Raw genomic sequence first — 21,236 nt, forward strand, 5'->3', positions numbered from 1 at the left:
GGTTTGGGCTGAGCTGCACGATTCTACACAATATTGATGGGGCCACAGATGTGCTGTGCGGCTTCAGTGAGCTCTGCCATTTAAAGAAGGACACAGCATCAATTTGTTGCCGTGGACTTGTAGTGGATGCATAATGTTAGAAAAGATGGATTTTGGATTAGGTTTGTCTTTATGTTAGGACTATGATCTAGACTTAACCAGCGGTTATATGGCTGAATAGAGCTTATTCTCATACTTTGCATTACCATCAAGAGTGAGTAACAAATTTTGTTTAGCAACGCTGTGGACTAATTGGAGCTGACTGTGCTATTTGTAATTCCTTCCAAAGAGAAATCTTTATTGGTGGTTTCTTGGAGAGATATTTAAAAACAGCAGGTGATGTTATTACTTGAAGGAGGAAAAATAAATGAGGTGTACAGTATATGTATAAATACTAATCAAGTAAGGTAATCTTTAAGTTACCTGGAAAGGCCTGTGGTTTTAATTCTGATAAACAGGGGGTTGGTGCAACTATCAGTTTTCAGACAGATGGAGAGTGTATGAGATCCTGTACGGTTTAAATACAGGATCTGGGGAGATGTAAAAACTCCTCCATATGTTTTTATATCAACATCTTAAGTGCCAAGCAAGACTTTCAGTCACTGACTTTTGAACAGTTACCAAAGTCTCACATGGCAAATGGACAGCTCCAATATTAACAACTGTTTGCACCCAGAACTCATCATCCTCAGTACTGAACATACTGTATTTGTGTTTAAAAACCGAGGCTCTGATTTTAAATGGTGAAGGACAACAAAGAGCGAGCAAAAGATCTAATGAGACCAAACTTCACAGAATACAGCAGTCACTTGTTAGATGTTTGTGTTTTGCTTTTAAATGTGGTTATATATTTTGTGAGCTGATGCTCGTCTCCACTGCATCTCTATTTTTTTTTTTTTTATATATATATCCTGGCTGCAAAAACAGGTGCGTGTTTCCATTAGTATCTCATCTAGTGTGGTGTTAAAACTATTCTGTCACCCTCATTATGGACTCGACTGCCACCACAGCAAAACACATAATGTGCACATCAAAGCTGTTTGCATATGAGAAGACGAGATCAAAGCATAGTGAGATAATAATACAGTCTGTAAATGAAGGTATGAATCTGCATTTATGGTGCAACTAAACCTGAAACATACTAATAGTAAGTTCACACACTAGTGCTCACTCCATCCAGTGGTCAGAGACAAAGGGCCTGAAATTTACAAAGAAGAAGCGAAGGAGGGACAATGGATGGTATTCAATTAAACGACAACATGTTATATCATTCAGACAAACCAGTTACAATTGACTTGGGTGCAAATCAAGAGCTGGCAGCTTCAGCCACAGCAATGATTTCCTTTTATGCACAGCTTGCCACTTGTTATACCATGCACGGCATACTGCAGCCCCAGTGCTCCGCACAGCTAAGAGGACTTTAATGGGTTTTTCTTTCCACTTTAGGTTTAGTAACAAAGCCTACCGCCACTTGCTGGTAAGGACATCAGTGGAGTCGCACCTGTCTTGTTTGAGTGCATTTTGCGTGATCAGCGTTTTACAAACGGCATTGTAGCCTGGAGGTGACTTGTAAGAAACTTGTGTAGCTTTACCCCCTCGTTGTTAGCTTTTAAGAGGTGGTGATTACTTGACATGCAGATACTCTGTCTACTTGTCACACAGTTGTGGCCAGAATTTAAAAAGAGATGTTAGTAAGACAGTTTGATAACTTCAAGTGCATTTATAGCAGCACTGTTGTTAATAAAAAAAGGTGTGAATAATGCCAGTGTCCCTTTGTTTTGAAAAGAGGCAATATCATTGTTAATATTTGATGGAACTTTCCATCTTGCATGTTTTTTATTGGTGATTACTTTGGCTTGTTTTTTTTTTTTTTATTGTAATTAAAAATGTGTTCTGCATGCATGTCAAACTGTTAATGTAATATCATTTGGCTGAGTGATTACAAATATTTTAAAAAGAATTCAGCCCTGTTCATTCTTTATTGTCTGACCCTGAGCATCACTTAGCTGTAAACTTCAAACATGATGAAGTGTTGCCGCCTCAATACTATTGGCTCTCATTTCATTACTTTTAATAAGTATAATGGCCAGTTCTGTCTTAATTAGCATAATCTGTGATTAGTGCATCTGATCTGTTTTTGACCTTGGTGTTTTTATTGTTGTAATTGTTCTGTGATTCTTATTGAGTGCTCCATGTGTGAGGCGACAAACAAGAATGAAATTATACTAAGTTATTTTTGTGTTTACGGAGAGAATAGATGTGAAATGTATGTGAGAGCCCAACAGCAGCTGGAACATCTGCGAGCAGCATGAACAGCATCAGTTTCACTGTGTGGACTCTATGGGAAAGCAGAGGCGAGTTCTCTGTGTCATTTTCCTGCAGCTGATGCTCGAATTCATCATCCCCTCTCTGTCTGGTTTCAATCTGTCCTCAACCTGCTAATCTCCCCCAGGAGGGATAGCCAGCCTGGGCCTCGCACAAAAGCACACAGGAAAGCCACTTGTTAATCTTTCATTTTTATCAAAACTTGGCTTCTCTGGAAAAATGACAGGACACAAAACAACCCAGCCTCAAGTTATGAGACTGCTGTAAGAAATACCGATCAACATTACAAGATCTTATCAAATCAATTTTTAAGTAAGGCTATTCGTGGGTATCACAGAACTTACAATAACCAATGCATCCCCTGAAGCTGAAGATTCAAACAGGTGATCAAATCTGGCCAGATAGACATACAGTATATACCTTTCAAAATGTATAGAGGTCTGACAGTTGGAGAGGCATTGCAGACACAACCATCAACTGTTAATAAATGTAACATGTGCAATCATAACCTGTTACAGTGATGCCTCTGATAATATTAAACCCTGGTCCTATTTGTCACTCCATTGATTGACAGGCCACTGAAAAAGCACACAAGAATCTGTCTCAGTAGCTTTACGCTCTGCTGGGAGTAAGCTGCTCTCTGCATGTGAACCATGGAATTTGTCCTGTGGTTAATTTGATTAGTGACTATGAATCTAAAAGATGAAGGGAAGTGATATCAGCTCATTAACTGCAGGGATATGTATCACCCTTTTGTCTTTTATACCAATTTGCCTCACAACTGGATTGGTCAGACCCTCTAGCAGTGACAATACATCTCTGAGAGATGCCAAGCTGAATGCAGACTAAAAATATTGAGAGAGACTTTCATCTGCAAAGAGTACCTTAGTAGGAACACTAATGCAAACAAATGGCATCATATTACACACAGTATATCCTTAATTCTTTCACAACGCTTATAGTGCTGCCATTACTCATGAACGTAATGCGTAATTCAATTTTAGTAAATTAAATAAAGCCAAGGATTTTTTTTGTCTTCATATATCTTGCAGCATTAGTAGTCCCATATTTCTAACAGTGCAATATCCTCTCCCATTAACACAGTGAAATGCCTTGCTAATTACAGCTCTGCTGTTTTTTAATATTGCTTTAGATAAGTTGTGTAAACACTGAGCTGACCATGAAGCCTTTCAGCCCAAGGGTGACTGCAGTAAAATAAATCCATCATAACCAAATGAGAAGGTTAACACAAGCAATAAGAACATGCTTACTTATATATGAACTTTGTTTCGCTCTCACTACTTTTTAAGTACAGTGAAGGCATTGGCAGTGCTTGCTGGATTAATCTAACTCATATTGGTGATCCCTTGACTTTTCCTCTAGCTGTATTGAGATCGACATTTGTGTTTTGAATTAAATGTCTCAACAACTAGTGAATGGAATCCTATGAGATTTGGCCATTGGCATTTTATAAAAATGTATGTAGTCTCTGAGGTCTAAAAAGTGAAGCCAATGCAGAAGTGCCTTGAAATGCAGTACCACTGACAACCACTAGGTGCGGGCTCCACACACTCCCATTTAACATCAGATAGCCAAGTCAAAGTCAATGTTTTTTTCGAATAAAAGTCATTCGCTGAATTTATTCCTTCTGATCAGTTCTGGTGGTCCTTCTGAAAATAATAATTATTTAGATATAAAGCCTTAAAGGATGTCCTACTACATCTGATCATATTTTGCAGTATGCAGGACAGCACGCTAACTCTGGCTGTTCTGACCCACAATACTCTGCACAATGGAAGATACGTCACATCGACTGAGCTCCCGAGAGAGTTGGTGGTGCCGATGCTCCACCCACAAAAGGAAGGAGAAGAAGAAGCATTAAAAGGAAGCGTTCTCGTGCCAAATCACATCCTTTTTCTTCTGATTTTAAATATCTGGTCGCGATGGACACGACCAAGAGGGTCAAAGTTCGAGGCGCATTTTTCTGTAAGTATACTTACATGTTAGTACATTTACTTGCGTAGTGTGCGAAATTTTACATGGTTTGTCTCAAATCAAACACAGCTGATGTGCACTAACCAGAAATGACCGCAACATATGAATATATCACCATCAATATATCTGCAGGCTTTGTTTGCTCATTTATATCAATAAACACACTAATGGCTCCTATCCAATAATAGTGTAGTGTTCTGCAGCAGCTGCAGATTCCTCTCTAATAGAAGTTAGGGAATAGGTTGGTGGTGCCTCAGTTTCTGCTATGTAGGTATAATAGAGACCATTAAGGGAAAGACGTGTCCAGTGTTCCATACTCAATTTGTGGACTGACATGAATATATACATGGTGCACTGAATGTTTCCATGCTTGACAGTGTGAATGCACTTATGCACTCATAATAGGAAATATAAGCATGGAAGCCCGCAATTGGACAGAGCCTATGATTCACATCCTCCTCATGCTCCTCCCCAGCTCATCCAAATATGATCAAATCTGGATCCCAAAAAACAAGATGATACACACATATATTCTTTGGTTTTTGACTAACTACCTGCAAATTAGAAAATGTCAGCATGCATCCAGACTAAACTCAGTCATAAACATAGTAAACAAAAAACATCAGTAGCACTGACACTGTGAGCATATTAGCATGCTGATAGCACAAAGCACTGCTGTGCCAAAGGACAGCATAACAGAGCCACTCTGTTTACTCGTGTTTTAAAAAAAAGTTTTTCAAAGTACTGCGAATCCAAAACTAACACATCCTTGACATGAAACAGTCAAGCAAAATGAAGTGAGGGTGATTATTAAGCACAAGTAAGATTATTGCATAAAACAAAGGTGGAGACAGTATTTATCTGCTTCCATTCAAAGTCCCAGCATGAAAAGGACAGATGAAATAACAGAGCTTCAGTCTGCTGTAAATGTCACACTTGATTACATTTTTCCTTTTTCTTTACTGATCTATTGAAAGTTTCTGCACTCTGGTTTCATCACTGCTCCATAAATATACATGAGGCCTTATTTTCCTGCAGCCAGAACAGTAATAATGGAGACATTTAAGATAATGTAGTACTATCGGCAATTCAAGCAATTGGCCATTGGGACACATTACTATAGAAATACTGGACTGATAAGTGGATTTAAACTGTAGTAGAGTAAATTTATCCCTGCACATCCTGAGGTATTTCAACACTGACAACGGACAAAAACTCATCGTGTGTATGTGGCTGTAAGCTGTATTTGTCCCTGTTGGCAATGAGCCTATGAAGGAATTATAGCGGAGTCATAGCCACACCATGGCAGACAGTTTCATTGCTGTGATTAAAATGTAAAATACGCTGGACGATTCACCATAATTATTTGTTCACATTCATCATATGGTAAAACTGAAAATGCAAACACTCATGGAAAATAATGTTTTCACTCCAAAACAATTTCAACCACTTATTTATCTCACTGATGCATACGGTTCATTAGAGGGTTGTGATCAGTCAAAATATTAGCTCTCCCATAACAGTTTCCAACTACAGGTGCCGGGAACTCAGATTACAACTACAGCACAAGCAAGGAAGTGAATAAAATAGAAAACTGGACCCAATTTATTAAGAATCATCAGGGGGAAGCACTTATTTTTATTTTGCAGTACAGCATTCTGGATAAAGATACTGTTCGGATGTGGTCTTACATGGGCTCTGTGGGCTGGGTATAGCATACAAGATTAAGGCGCTCAATTCCCACGAGAAATTTCTTATGCAAAATAAAAAAAAGTAGTTTATATGGTCATTAGCATTTTGAAGGAAAGAGACCATAAAATTGTACATTACAAAAATATTCATTTAAACTGCAACTTTCCTGTACTTTCATGAATACTATCAATAAATATAATGATAGTAACACCATCTTAAAACACATCATGGTAAGATGATCCCAGCACTTGGACTTAATTAAAGTTAAAGTTCCTTGTTATTCACCTTGTCCAACGCAGTCACTCCAAACGTCCTCACAAATGTCAGTAAGTTATTGTTATGGTGAAATGTTTACACATTGAGTGTGATTTTCCATGTGTTTGATTACTCAGGTATCACCAAAGCAAAGTCTGTAACAAATGTATAAATACCGAGAGAGACAGCAATATTTTTATTTCTCTTACTTCACCAACAAAATGCCATGAGAGGATTGAGAGCTTTTCAGAAATTATTCCATTTTTCTTTTGTTTTATTTTTTACTTTCAGTATCAAAGAAAAAGTCAAAACTTTGATGTTCATAATAAATTGGGAAATTATTTAAGATCAACATAATTATATAAAGCAAATTGGGTAGAATTGTCCTCTATCTGTCATATACATCTTTGAAAGTATTTAGAGGCTCGCGGTCTCAAGAATCAGTGATTCTTGTGTTTCTATTACTGGAGCAGCTTCTAAAATTATTTTTTAACAACACAACATCTGAGTCTAATCCTATGAAATAAAATAAAATACGTTGGGCTCACATCTGACTGCGAAAAAACAAATTACTTTGTTGTCACCATTGCCACCTTACTAAATTTAAAAGGGAAAGTTTGTCTCAGTTACACCAGGTTACCCTCTAATGAAATAAGACATAAAATTAACTCAAAAACTCTAAATTAACTCAGTATTTCCAGACTTTTCTTCTCATATCCAACACTATAAATGCAAGTGTTGAGCTTTTTGAACATTTTTCTCTGCATTTTGTGTCTCAAACATAAAACGTGCTTAGGAGAAATTCTGACTAATTTATCACACAATGTTTCATTGAGCAGCTGCAGTACAGAGGCACCTGCACACTGAGATGCTTTTCACTTTTGTTTTATAATGAACAAATTACTATGCATGCCCCAGTTGAAAGCAGACCAATGTTGAACACATTGACACACCCTACCTGAATCCAATATCACTCGGGTAAAGACAGTGCCTTTGGTGCTGGTGTTGTTTCACTGGTGCAGGATAGATTTCCACTACTCCTAAAAAATTGTGCTGGATCAAATTTGGAGGACAAAATTCCCACAGGCATTTATAAAGTATCAAAGAACCCACCGAGCCATATACCCCATACATAAAAAAAAGGCAATGGTGGTATTGTGCACATTAATGTACTCGACAAATTATAGTCCTTAGACTGCAGCAGAAGAACCCGGACACAGCTTGTTGAGTTATACTGTTGAAGCCAAACCAGAGAATGTTCATTATCTACTTTGACAAGAAATACAAAGTCTCCCATACTCCTGCAGCCACGTCACAACCCCGATACGATACAAGCAGCTCATACAGTCTCAGGAACTAGAGGTGAAACCTCACATAATCAAGATGTCAGTAAAGTTTCTTGTTCAACCAAGTCAGGGTCAATCTAAGTCAATCTAACACTTTGACACAACTTTCTACTTTTTTCTCACCTCACAAAAAAACCTTGTTCAAGCAATGTCTGTTAAGTCAGCAGGCTAGCTATCGCCGAGTGAGGTAACATGATGATAGAGCCTGTGGCCCACAGATGAAAGCCCTTACATTTGGAAAAGTACATCCTGAATGTGCTGTGTGTCTGAGGCGACATCAGTGATCACCCACCTGTGGCCATTCTGGTGGAGAAGGTAGGCAGAGCTAATGCAACAGGTTCCCTATTCATCAATCCATGACCACCAACAGAGCTCCTGTCAGCCTCTTCAACCTTCTTGTTACTTTTTACACTAATTGCTGCAAAAAACAAAAAAAAACAATACTATATCTATGTGTTGTGTTGCACAGATGTCTACTGAGGTTAGCATGCTTACCAGCGTTAACATGTGATTCAGAGCAGTTAGAATATCTGAATGTACCTTGCTCAATTTGCTTGTCATCTATAACAGAAGCAATTTATGTAGCAAACGTAGTAAGCGGAATTACAATATGGGACCTAAATCTTACATATTGTACCTTCAAACACTGACCTTTTTGAACTTTTTAAATGAGTCCAATAATGTAAATGAAGCAGTCCACTGATTTTAACCCATGGAAATATTTTCTGTCTCGTGAGCTCTCTGTGCTGTTAATATCATCAGGGCTTTTGTTGAGTTATGTTTGAGACTTTAGGTGTTCTGTAGCGAATACAAATTGTGGGCGTTGGATTTATAAGATGAGGGAAGGTGCGAAGATGTAATGAAAGATTATATTTAGTTGCATTATGGGAAACATTGCAATAAAATGAGCAAGTCAGGATCATCCTCTGCAGCCTCATATTTGACTGTTCTTTTTACATTTTCTTTTGAAGATCCTTCACCTTTGTGGAATTGCAATGTGACTATAAATATTCATACAGGTAGCTTTTCAAGGTCCGTCTGTACTGTTATCAATGTACAGTTGTTGAAGGGAACCAACACATGCTGTATAAATCCATATGTGGGCATTGGGAACTTTCTAACTGTAGTTTTTGTGATATCTTTTGCCCAGCTGGTTGCCTTGTTTTAACCTATTAGACATTAAAAATATGCACAATATCAGTATACTATATGTATGAGCACACTCCATTTAAATATTGAACTGCTAATACCATCTCTACCCCACAAGGCAGATGATACAGTGTCCCATATTGCAGCAGTAACAGACATGAAGTATGCCGTTTCCCCGCCAATAAAACTGATTAACTCAGAATGATAGTCTGAGTCTCCTCTGCACAAACACATTTGTCTCTCTTTTTCCTTTCTATTGTATATTTATGATGAGTGGTTGTTTACAGTAATTGGTTGAGAATTTTTCCCGTAGTATGTGCATGTAAGGCTGTATATCGTGCTTCTCTCCAGCAATGTTGTTCGTTATGGTTTTCTTTGACTGTTTATGTGTCCTTGCTGCTGTGACTCACATGTCTAAGACAAATTCAACTGCAAGAGCAATACAATGTATTTGATCTAATCTAATCTTTTCTTGGAATAGGCAGCTGGCAGACAGTAAGTATTCAGAAATATTTTAATCGCTATCTGTAGCCTGACACGATGACAGCATACTATTTATTTGACTAGCTATAAAAGCAGTCTTGCATTACTGATTGTTAAGAGACGGTGGCATTTTGACTTTCAGCACTTGTCCTTTGCCTCGCTTTAACTTCAACCTGCCCATTTCCCAGCACATCTGCACAAGTTAAACACTTCCTGTATCATCCACTCTGTGTTTTTAAAAGACACCACTCACAATCTCAGCATCGTAATTTGACACTGAGTTTATTCTGTGGAGCTAAATTGTGCAGGCACAATCACATTTCCCTTACCGGGCACAGCTGAGATATACATATACATGGAACTAATTAATTTGCCAGCCTTCACAACATTCATTATCAATGTGATTTTCTTATTCTAAATAGACAAGCAAAGAGATGACTCCTGCTGTGGAACACCTTTTGAATGCATAATGTTTATAATCAGAACAATCTAATTTATTTGGGTGGTGTCAGTGTCCCTGGGGCCAAATGAGATGTCAGAAAGCTTCTGTGTCTGCCTCTATAAATTCCAAAACTTGAAGCACACCTGGCCCACAAAACTGGCTATTGTCTGTGAGAGAGACACAAAGAGGTGGAGATGGAGATGTATTTCTTAGAGGGCTCACATTAGTGAGAAAACATTAAAATAGGATGAGTTACAGTATTATCTTCCAAATTTTCATCTGAAGATATTAGGTTATTTGTTACGATACCAGAGTAAACGGGTCTAAACCAACAGACCTTGATCTGATAGCTAGAATAACAGCAAAGAGAATTATATTGTACAGTACGTGGCTGATGACACACCATTTTAACCTATGATGAGAACAAGAAAAGTTGATATTATTTTTTTGACAATAAAGTCAAAATATTGAGAAGCAAAGGAAAGGCGTTGGGAACTAAGCTGCTGTACTGCCTGCGACTCCAACGCCGTGCTCGCCGGAGTTCCACACCTTCAGGATCAAACAACTTGATCGACTGTCTTATTGCGTCTTGAGATACAAGACACAGCACTGTGTATTGCGCACAGGTGTAACCATCGATACCCTTGCATCTATCCATTTCCAGCTATCACGGTCTGCACGAACCTGGCCACTTCCTCCAAGTTCGTGTTTCTCCATTTGAACAAATGCAAATTGGAAATAGAATTGAGACTTTATTCTCAACATTTCCTCCTCTTGTTTTTTTTTTCATTAATGTGGCCCGAATACTCTATCATACTATTGTTCCTCTGAAGGGGTAAACAAAAATAATCGACTGGCAACAAGTGAGAAAGAGTGACAACAAAAGCCTCAGCTGAAACGACTGTGACAGAGATTTGAGATGACAGACTGCAAACAGCTCTTGTCATCCGCTCCACTTTGGAGGCCCTGCTGGTCACAATGAATCCTCAGAGGAGAACGCACTCATGTTCAAACAGCTCAGACAGAAAGTTCAACAACCACCAACTGCTCTCCATCCAGAAAGCTTCATGGCTCATAAAATGCCTGCCAAAAAAAGAAGCTTCATGAAGACCCTGAATTGCCACGTGAATTCAAATATTCACTTCCAAAGGAATGGGAAGACAGTAAAATATACTGATAGGCTGAACTCTTTGCACAATGAACTGCTTTAAAGGGAGGAATCAAGTGCCATCCTTTTGCTGCTACTCCCATCTTAACCCACTCAGTTTCATAGCTGATGCAAGGTTTGGATGTAACTTCGTAGAGTGTACGACCGCTGAGGACACTGAAGTCATGCTGTCTTTTCCAGTAAAAAAAAATGGAATTTCTCTGCAGGGGAGTTTACAGTTCAAAGTAACTCAAGGTGTCTGATATGTTTCCATATCTTTAAACCAACAAAATAAAATATAAGTAAAGAAGTCAGTATCTCTGCTTCAGAGCTTTAGACTTGGCAGAGCGGAGGGACCCTGAAACCGCATTTATACCTTCACATAGGCTTTAGTAAATATAATCGAACTTTAGAAATAAAAGTCAAACGTGAAAAACAAAAAATACACACTTTTGTTCTTTTTAATGTCTGATCATTTTTTTTTTCATAACCTCAGTATTTTTATAATCCTATTTACAACTCAGACTCTTTGCTGAACAAGCCAAGCCGGAATGCTATTTAGAGGAATTCGAGTGAAACATTCATCTTCTGTTTTTTTTTTTTTTTTACAAAGACTAAAGAGTAAAATTCAGAATCAGGCAAAGTTCAATCTGACTATAGGATGCTGTTGCTCTCTTGAATTACTCCGAGGATTACCCTGAGCCCAAAGAGCTGTATACCACCACTCATCACTCCATGTGTGGGTGGGTCCCACCAGGAATTTCATTTGTTTCCTGCAAATATGTTACAATTCATAGGTGTGTTAGGGGGATGTCTACTTGAGTTATTACACTGCTTCAAAAGCCTGAAGCTATTAGACTTCCCCTGAACTCCCACCAGTCTCCTGTGCAGGACGGAGAATGCTGACAAAGTCTTGTTTTACATTGTGCATTTCAGAGACAATGGGTTTTCTTTTACTAACATTTCAAACTTTCATTAGTTGAGGTTAATTAATATTAAGCCTTTCATAATTCTCAGGTTTTTCTAAATATTTTGTGATCCTTAGGAGGCAACAGTCGCTCCCAGTTTTCTGAGAATGAAGCATTGCAGCTGGTAATTAAATTTTCAAGTTGGCACACAGCCAAAAGAAGAAATGTTCAATTCTTCAACTGAGGCTGAAGGTCTTTTAAAAGAAAGACCTTTAATAATGGTCAGCAAATTATTGAGGCTGCCAATTACCTGAGACAGAGAAAAAAAGTGGAAATGAATATTGATGTTGATAAAACCATTTCTGCCTCATACTTCAGGGTATCAGGTAATGTTTTACAAGAAAGCACCGGTATATCCATTAAATCATGCCCCTGCTTTTTGTGCCAGGGGCTGTTTGATGTCATAGTGATCCTTGAGAAACAGATGGTTTGGGCAAAAAAATGTAATGAGGGTGTTAAAGTGAGTTTAAAGTATAGGTAAGGCGTTTATCTGCCTGTGCACCAGTAGAACCTTTTTAGAAACTACATATTCAGCACATTTTAGGAGTAATTACAAACCTTTCAGCAAGCTTTACAAAGCTGTAATGGCGCTTTGCAGCTGCACCAAACAGTCTGTTGAGAATGTAGTTTCACCATCTTAGCCTCAATTAACCTTTAACAGCTTCATTATTTATTCATTACTGGATTAAACTAAATCCTGTAATAGTTCTCCAATGAAATAAAAAAATCAAAATATTTTCAAATATTTATACTTTTATGACAAAATAGAGCACATCGTACAGCATTAGTGGTAATTTTTAAAATATACACTATCTCACAGAGAAAAAGTTATGCGGCTCTGTAAGATTTTGATTATTCATATGATATAAATATTCACATAACATGTTCATATTTCCCAAATTAACAGCAACCGCAGCATGCAACTCAGTCATCAAGACACACGCTCGCATGGTCCTTCTTCATAACAGTTCAACATCAACATTGCAAAAACTTTTACATCTGTGGATATAATATTTCCATGACATGGCACACGCACGCACACACAGTAGATACACACACTATACATACGTACATATTCATACAGGCTAGCTGTGTGCTCCAAATCATTATAACTCTGTCTTAGCGCTCTTGTTGAGTTCTTCTGAAGTCTTTGCCTTTAAGTCATCCTTAAGCCATTTGTTAAAAACAGCAACGGGGTCGATGTTCCAGTGTTTATGGAAAGAGATGGGCACCTGGTGAGCTAAGAAGTCTCTGGCATAGTCCTCTGGGCGTGCCTGGAAGATAAGATTAAGTACAGTAATTTATATTTAGAAGCAGTCACAGGAGTCGGTGCGCAAGTGCAGCAAAGAGCAAGAGTGATGGCATGAAAGTTTATGTTGTAAACAGAGAAACTGAAACTTGTCTTATTCAAGGTACCCTTTACACACGCTGCGTTCAAATGGAACTCGTGAACTCATGGTTATAACATGGGAAGATGACTTTTTCCTCTGATGTAAGCTATTATTGAAGTTATGAAGACAAACTCTACATGACTACAAATTATTACAATATTAATATATTGTAATAAATCTCAACATCCTACGAAAAAGAAACTTCCATGGCTTCCATTTTTATAAACGTCAGCAAACACGTCACAACTCGTGAACTCAACGCTTTAGAAAATTTTGAGTACTGACGTTGTGAATACCACATGAAGCGGCTGTTCTTATGGACTCTTCTCGTGTATACGGTAAATACGACCCCATCTGAACGCAGCAACACTCATGGTGTGCACAGACACGCCTTTAACAGCTTACTAACTCTTCTCTGTTTGTTTTCAAATGGAGCAAATTACAAAGACGAGAGTAGGAAAAGCAAAGGTATAAATAACAAAATGAATGATAGTTGAATTTAATTTGACAGCTTTGGTTTGAGCATCCTGTACAGTACAAACTGCTCATTACTTGTATTTGTAGCACCTGTGCTTTCCCTACAATGAAAAGTCAAAAAATGTACAGAGAAAAACACCAACTGTTATTCTTACATGGAGTTTGGTGACGCCACATGGACCTTGTTTGCATGGTTTTCACACTCATCTGCTTGAAATTACAGAATCTATGATAGGACTTAATTGCAGCATAAGTAAAGGTTTATTCTGCCAGAAAAACTGAAACACCGATGTGGGTGTCAGCCAGTTGTGTTGTTGACTACCAAAAGATGGTAGTCTAAATCTGTCTCTGGATGACGAGTCTCTAAAACATGCAAATAAATCCTACTTTCTTTGCACCGTTTATTCCTTTAAAGACATATTAAAGGCATCTTTGTGCAAAAATCTCCTCTACACATGAACACATACTGGAGCCTTAAAACAACAAAAAATATATCATTCTCACTGTAGGTAAAAGAAAATGGAGACAGAGACACAATGAATGCATTGTAAGACTGTGAATACAACCTGGTGGAAGAGGGGACTGTGTGTGATGGGAAGTCCGAGAGCATGGAGGCACATTCCCAGCACCATGTCATCTGGTGCATCGTTGCTGTAGCACTTGCAGCCACTGTTAAGAAGCTGGACCACAGCCTCCCTGCTGAACACCATACTGCAGCAGCACATGAACATACATCAGATATGTAAAACATAGACACATAGCAAAGCCGATACAGCGGCACCGTAAATGATCAGATGTTAGAAATGACAAGAAAATGTTAATTTTGTTTTTTCCAGCTATCCTTTCTGTTGAGCAGATTCAGTAAAATGGCAACAGAATAATGAACCGACATATTGAGCTGAGAAGATTTTTTTTCTTTTTTCTCTTTCCGTGAAGTGGTTCTGCACAACAATGATGGGATACCTTTTTGAACCAATTACACAAAAAAAATGTAATCCTTAGCTGCCAGAAAAATCACTCATTGCCACTCAAAACAGTTTGTAGGGAGATATCACTTTCAGAAAACTGGCAGATGTGGTGTTGTAAAGTGTCACAGCAACTGAAGTGTCCCTAAATAGATTTTCTCACAGCTCATGCTCGATTCCAGATTTATCGGGAGGACAGACAAATGTGTGAAATCTGCATTGTAGAAATGTCACAAGTAAACTTTGACGGCTGACATGTCACTTATGCTTTTGTCCACTTTAAAGAGGTATGCTGCTGGACAATGAATTGCATTTTTTCTCACAGCAACCCAGTCATCTTATATGGGTGAAGTGTGAAGTGTTATATGGGTGAAGCATCGACTCCCTGTCTTGTCTTTTTTTTTCAGCGATGACTGTTTCTTGACTACATTTAGTGATTTATTCCATATTTTTAGTGAGTACTCTTACTGTAAGGCACCCTGCAGACCAAATTTCCCTCAGGGGAGCAGCACATTTTTCAGCTGAATTGAAATAGTTTATCTGTAAATTTCAGATTCCAGGTTTCTCATTACACACTTTATAGTTCCTCTGCTGCCTCTGTATCTTCCATCGTTATTCCCAGATGCATTAGAGGTGAGAAACTCACCCTCCGCCTCCTGTGATGTAACTGTAGCCGCCTTGGCTCAAGCCATAGCCATACCTCTCCCCGAGACACACCGGTTCAGAGGGGTCGTAACAGCTCAGCAAGACTTGCAGTCTGGGGAGGCTGCAAAAAGAACAGATTAAAACCAATGACACCATCATCATCATCATCATCATACACAAATGTCTGCGCCTACACACGTTCGAAACTGTTCATTTAAAGTCTGACATAGCTGCTCTCCCACAGGCACTGTTACACATCCAGAGGGTTTCGAGTGAAGGGGCAGCCTCATAAAATGTAAAACCAGCTGGAAGTGAATTTATGCACTGTGCTTTTTTTTAGATGCTCAACAGGTGGGTGATATCCCGAGAACAAATTTTCCCAAAGAGAATTTGTTGCAAGTGTTTCACCTTTTCATGGCTGCGACCGAATTTGTTAGAAAAATGTATGAATAAATGTCAGATGAACCTTGAGCTAAATGAAAGTATGACATTTAAACAAAAAAAACCACTGCATCCCAGTGGAAAAAAGGAGAAAGGGACCATGTTCAAAAATGCTTTCGGATCAAAAAAAAAATATACCTGATAAGAGTGTCATCGTCCACAACAAGGAGCCACTTGGTGTTTGGGACAGCGCTACTTCGAAATCTTTGAAGGATGGCGAATGTTTTCCCGCAGTGGCCTGCACATAAAAAAAATTGCAATCAAGTAAGCACTACACCTTAATCAAATATTGACCAAGTGCTGTATTCTGGTTTACAAAGATAAATGACCCCGTTAGGAAGAAAAACACATTGATAAGCAGTTATTTACATGCACACACGCCTGCATACACACGAGCGCACACACACCGGACAACAGCAACATAAATTACAGTCACTGATCCTCTTAAGACTAAAGGACTTGAAAAGGAGGGTAGACAACAGTCACAACTTATAATTACAGAAACAGCAGTATTTAACTTAAGCTGGGACATAAGACTTTATTTTCAAGCTCTAATAATTACAACAAACAAGTTACTTATACTTTATTTCTCTTGATTGGAGCCACTAAAAATAGGTTGGACTATGTGGCCAAACTTTCACAAGGGTGCACTACTTTGTATGTGCATCTCATTTCTATTTCGGCATTAACTTGACAGTCTTCTGTAACATCAGTGTGAACAGGCAGCACATCTCCATTCTGTTCAAGGAGACCTTAAATGCACATGTGGCTGCAGGCGCACAAATCAGTTTCTTAGCCACTGCAGAGATCAAACAAGTGACCTCATGATTAAAAGGCCGTTGCTTAAAAATGATTTACTTTAAGAGGGAGATTTGAATTGAACCACATTAAATAAAATCCTCTTTGGCTTTTTCAATTTCAAAGATGTGTCTTCTGTGAGAAGAAACAAACCCAAAGTCGACATTCTGACATCTCAAAGAAATAATAAGGTATGTTTGACAAGACGGGCCAGTGAGAACAAACTTACACTCTGACATGTTTGACATGATGGCCAGATGGAACAAAATGTTCTGCCAACTCCTGAAAACAAAAAGTGATGTGGTAGCACACAACAAATACACTTAAACCAAAGAAATATACCCATCAGAATCCAAATATCTGCACACCATCAGGACTGAGAGCTGAGACATGGAAATCCCTGGTGGCAAGCATCACAAAGAATACTGAGGCCCTACTGTTTTATTTATAAGGCACCCAAGGTGTTTTTTCAGAGGATCTGAATATAGAATAAAAAAAGGACACCTTGAACTGCTGACAGGAATGAAATCCAAAAATTCACTTTAAGAGACTGATCTTGAGACAACTTGATAATCTCAGTTCCAGTTGAAGGATTAGTGATTTTCAGGGGTCTGGAAAAATACAGTAGTTTCTTTCCTGATGTTTCATGCAGTATTCATCATTAAAATGTCCACACAAAAGAGAAAACCACTACGTCTTCATTATATTTGAACATAATACTTTGGAAAGTTCCTCTTGGGCCTCAGAAGTGGCTTTTTATTCTTTGGGGATTTGTTCTTTGACACGTTGGAGGTACAACACACTCAAATATGAATAATATTTACTTGATAAAGTTCCTGTGTGACTTTCCAATTTCAAGGTCTTGCATCATACTTTGCCTCACTTGCTCAGACTATCTACATTTTTAACCTATGACTGTTGAGTTTATTTGAGTTTTCAAAACACATGCAGTGTAAGGATGTATTTTCATCGGATCTCATATTTCTTTGTATCTATGGACAGACAGTAGCGTGATAAGCCAGACATCCTTCATCTTGGTCAAAGCATGTTTCAAGCCTCCAGAATAATTCTGTCTACCAACTTGATGGGTGTGTTTGCTGATGCTGTATTTCATTTTCCTTGGTTCACATGTAGATACATGATATGGTAATATGATTTAGCTCTGAGGGCACAGACAAATGATGAAAACAGATTTCTGACATATTGATGCATGATGACTTCATTAACTCTGAGGATGCTCTCGGCACCATTAGCATAAACCTTGATGCCATTGAGTAGAAAGATGTAAACAAAAGCAATAGAAATAAATCGTGTTTACCTCGATCATGTGGGTATCTGTCATTGAAAGACCGATAAATCTTGTATTTCTCATTTGACCCCAATCATGTAAAAAGCCTGTTGCTTTACACCCCTATGCAAAAGACTCCATTCATTGCTTATTTCTTTTTTAAGCTTCTGTATAATATCTTTGTCTGTTGTTCGGTTTAACGCAGGTCACATATTTCCATAGACATCAAACTCAGATCACTCTACAAATCCAATCCATCACAAATACTCCAGAATGTAAATTCTATTAGGAGCTCTGTTTGACTGACATTATGCACTGACACTAGCTTCATCATCTGGCTGTTTACCAAAGCAGAAAAGATCCCCCCCTGCCTTGATGATGGACTGCGGATTGCTGCCAACAATAGATTGTTGCCTCCCAAAAGTATTAAAAAAAAAAAAATATATATATATATACTGGCATGCAGTGGAAAACAAAATTAAAGGGAAGGAGGCAGAAAAAAATACCAACATAATTTCCTACTTGAGAGAAGCATAGCAATGACTTTTACTTGAACAAGGCGGTAAATAAAAAGGTAAATCACACCAAATGTCAACAATTGGTTAGCTAATGTGTCAATTTATGCAAAAGCCCAGGTTTGAGAAGAGAACTTTAACTTGAAGTTGAAAGCCTGTCAGCTTAGCAGCATGTAAATTGTGAATGAGAGCACATATAATTTCTGGCTGACCCCAGGATGTGTCATATTGAGCGAAAATAAATATCATGACAAACATCATTTAAAAATGTAAAATAATTTATGCGGCTTTGCTTAGTGACAATGAGCAGATGCCCACTTAACAAACCTTTAGGTACAGGTCCACTACACTAAGCAGCACTTAGAGAATGATGGCATTGCAATTAGTGACCCAGTTAGTTAACTTTTAGCCAGTGTGCAAGAGCTGGAACAGTTTGTTGATTAATGGATTTTTGAAGTAAAAATAACATCTTCTCAAATATGAGCAGTTGACGCTTTTCTTGCTATTTATAACATGGAACTTAAATCTTAGCTTTATCAATAACTAAACTCATTCTCACTCATATATCTCGCTCATCATTTGTTTCAATTTATTGTTACCAACCTCATCCAATTAGCTGTAATCTAACACCATCTATCTGAACAGCAATATGTAAGGTTTCTTGCCAATTAAGAGTTTATATAGACACAAAACCTTACTTTTTTTGACATTACCATATTTGAGTCTACGGGGGAAATCAAAAAGGTCCAAGACGGCTTCTGATTGTCTCTGAATTTTTTGATTGTTTTCATACGTGCGATCTTGTTGCACTTGACTGGTGACATATGTTTCTAATATTCTGTGCCAGTTATGTGTGTAAATGCAGATGGACATTAGAAATATCTTTCAATATATTAAATAGCACAAACTGGATTAAAACCAGGCAGTCGATAAGGTAATGAGAAAAGCAGAACAGGTAAACAAAGAGCAACCATTTCCTCATTTAAACCAAGGGGCTCTATTCGTAAATTCATCAAGACTTGTAAAACTGTTCGTACACAGTATGAATTTTTCTCCACTTTAAATTAAGCCTAAGCAGTCACATTAATCAGGTCGCACTTTGTTCAATAATTTCTTTGGGATTCTAATGTTTCTAAAATCAATGCAGTTTTAGCCTAAGCATTTCAAGAAGGGAGCTTTCAGTGAAACGGAGCTAAGAGCTGCACATTTGAAATGCATTATTAGCTGCAGAGTGGCACTGTGGTGGCACAGGAGACTGCACTGTCACCTTCCTTTTAACTCTTCACACATCACACCTCCAAATGTATAGTAGTTGTGACATCTCAAGACGTTCTGCAGTTATGACTCCATTATAGTGAGATGCAACAGTGAAGTCAGGCTGACATGGTAGATGATGTAATAATATGAACTGCACACGCAGTATGTTTGAGGCTCTTGTCCAACATGCAAAAGAAAAGTAACAAGCTGCAGATCAGGTTGGGTAGGGATTATAGTGCTCATTATTTTGGATGGACTTGATGAAACAGATTTTTTTTAACCATCAGAGGCAAATGTATTTCAGCTGTGAGTGTGACCGAAAGCCAGATATGGGTTTGGCAGTTCACATTTAATGGTAAACATTTGATTTAAAGATATAAACTGAAAAAAATAATTATTCTGGTGTGAATATATATAAAGTCTGAGCGCATCAACAGTTAGTGCAGAATAATAATATGTAGCTCAGTGTCAGAAAAGCAAAGAGCAGGTCGTGGATTTGTCAGAGAGAAGTGGGTGAAACAAGTCACTATTCCACAACACGGAGGTGGAGATGAGGCAAGTACAGGGGTTACATATCAACAACAAACTGGACTCATAACAAGAAAAGGTTGCCTTTTTATTCTTGAGGAGGTTCAGCTCCGCAACAGACTGGTCCACATATAACAGCAAAGTAGCCAGTGGCGGTTGCATTCTTCGCTGCCTCCATGGAAAGAGGTTGCAAATGGCGTCCTTGTTAAAGCGCTCAGCTGCCTGGAGACAAAACTAAGGGGAGGCTGGAGACTAAAACCACACATCTTTGAACAACAACTTTTCCTCATGCTACACTGGACTAAAAATGGCTACAGCCGATGCATCATCCTATTAAGGTGCAACATGAGAGGTCTTAGGTGCCATTTTGTGCCGACAGGCATCAGACGGTGGAATAATTTTCGCCCAAACAGCTCCCGCCTCGAGCAGGCAGACAGGCACTGCAGCAGACAGTTTGCACTGTCCTTACAAACCACCCTGGATTGCGCAGAGCCTTCTTCTGGTCAAGGTAACTTTGTGCTTGTTTCTGACTATTATACATTATGCAGTCTATACAGTTCCTAAGAGTTGGCTCATGACATATTGTCTGTGAATCATGCTATGTTCTGTCCTGGTTCCATCATTACACTATACAGTGATACGTTATATGTATTTGTAAACCAGGCAGGACAATACATAAAAAGGCCAAGATATCTTGTCAGAAAGTCTAGACAGCCATGACTGCAGAAATAGACCTTTCTGATGAGTTCATTCAGAAATGACGAGACAGGACACTCAAGATTTTGCCTGAAGCAAAAGCTGACATTAAACCAAACTTATAAGCAGGGAAATGTGATGAATAGCTGATTATACCAAATGATAACCATCACTTCTGTGCGCACTAAATTGCATTTCAGCAAGGAGGTATGGTGAAGCAACAATTTAAATATTCACCCATGCATCTCTTTCGTATCTGGTTCAGACTGTTGGTGGAAACAGGCCAGCTCTGCGTCGTTTAACTCAACAACATCCTCCAGCTTCTCCTGAGGGAGGAGCTGGAGGATATTGTTAGGTTAAAGCTTCTCCTGAGGGATCACAAAGCTTACAGAGC

The 21,236-nt window shown here is 38.4% G+C and overlaps 1 protein-coding gene across 2 annotated transcripts in view; it reads right to left on the minus strand.

The window, feature by feature from the left end:
• Window positions 1-12,560: 12,560 nt before the first annotated feature.
• Window positions 12,561-21,236, minus strand: part of b3glcta (beta 3-glucosyltransferase a) — a 58,546-nt gene continuing 49,870 nt past the window's right edge. Inside the window, exons 11-14 of one of the 2 annotated variants that reach the window (XM_069161445.1) lie at window positions 15,899-15,998; window positions 15,321-15,440; window positions 14,276-14,420; window positions 12,561-13,115 (exon numbers count right to left, since the gene is read on the minus strand). In XM_069161445.1, coding sequence (XP_069017546.1) covers window positions 12,948-13,115; window positions 14,276-14,420; window positions 15,321-15,440; window positions 15,899-15,998 — 533 coding nt within the window. In that variant the 3' untranslated portion in view covers window positions 12,561-12,947. The remainder of the gene's footprint in view (window positions 13,116-14,275; window positions 14,421-15,320; window positions 15,441-15,898; window positions 15,999-21,236) is intronic. The other variant, XM_069161446.1, reaches the window with a different exon arrangement.

Source organism: Embiotoca jacksoni, unplaced genomic scaffold (genome assembly GCF_022577435.1).
Source record: "Embiotoca jacksoni isolate LCO1_2020_lvr unplaced genomic scaffold, fEmbJac1.0.p SCAF_28, whole genome shotgun sequence".
Taxonomy (NCBI): domain Eukaryota; kingdom Metazoa; phylum Chordata; class Actinopteri; family Embiotocidae; genus Embiotoca; species Embiotoca jacksoni.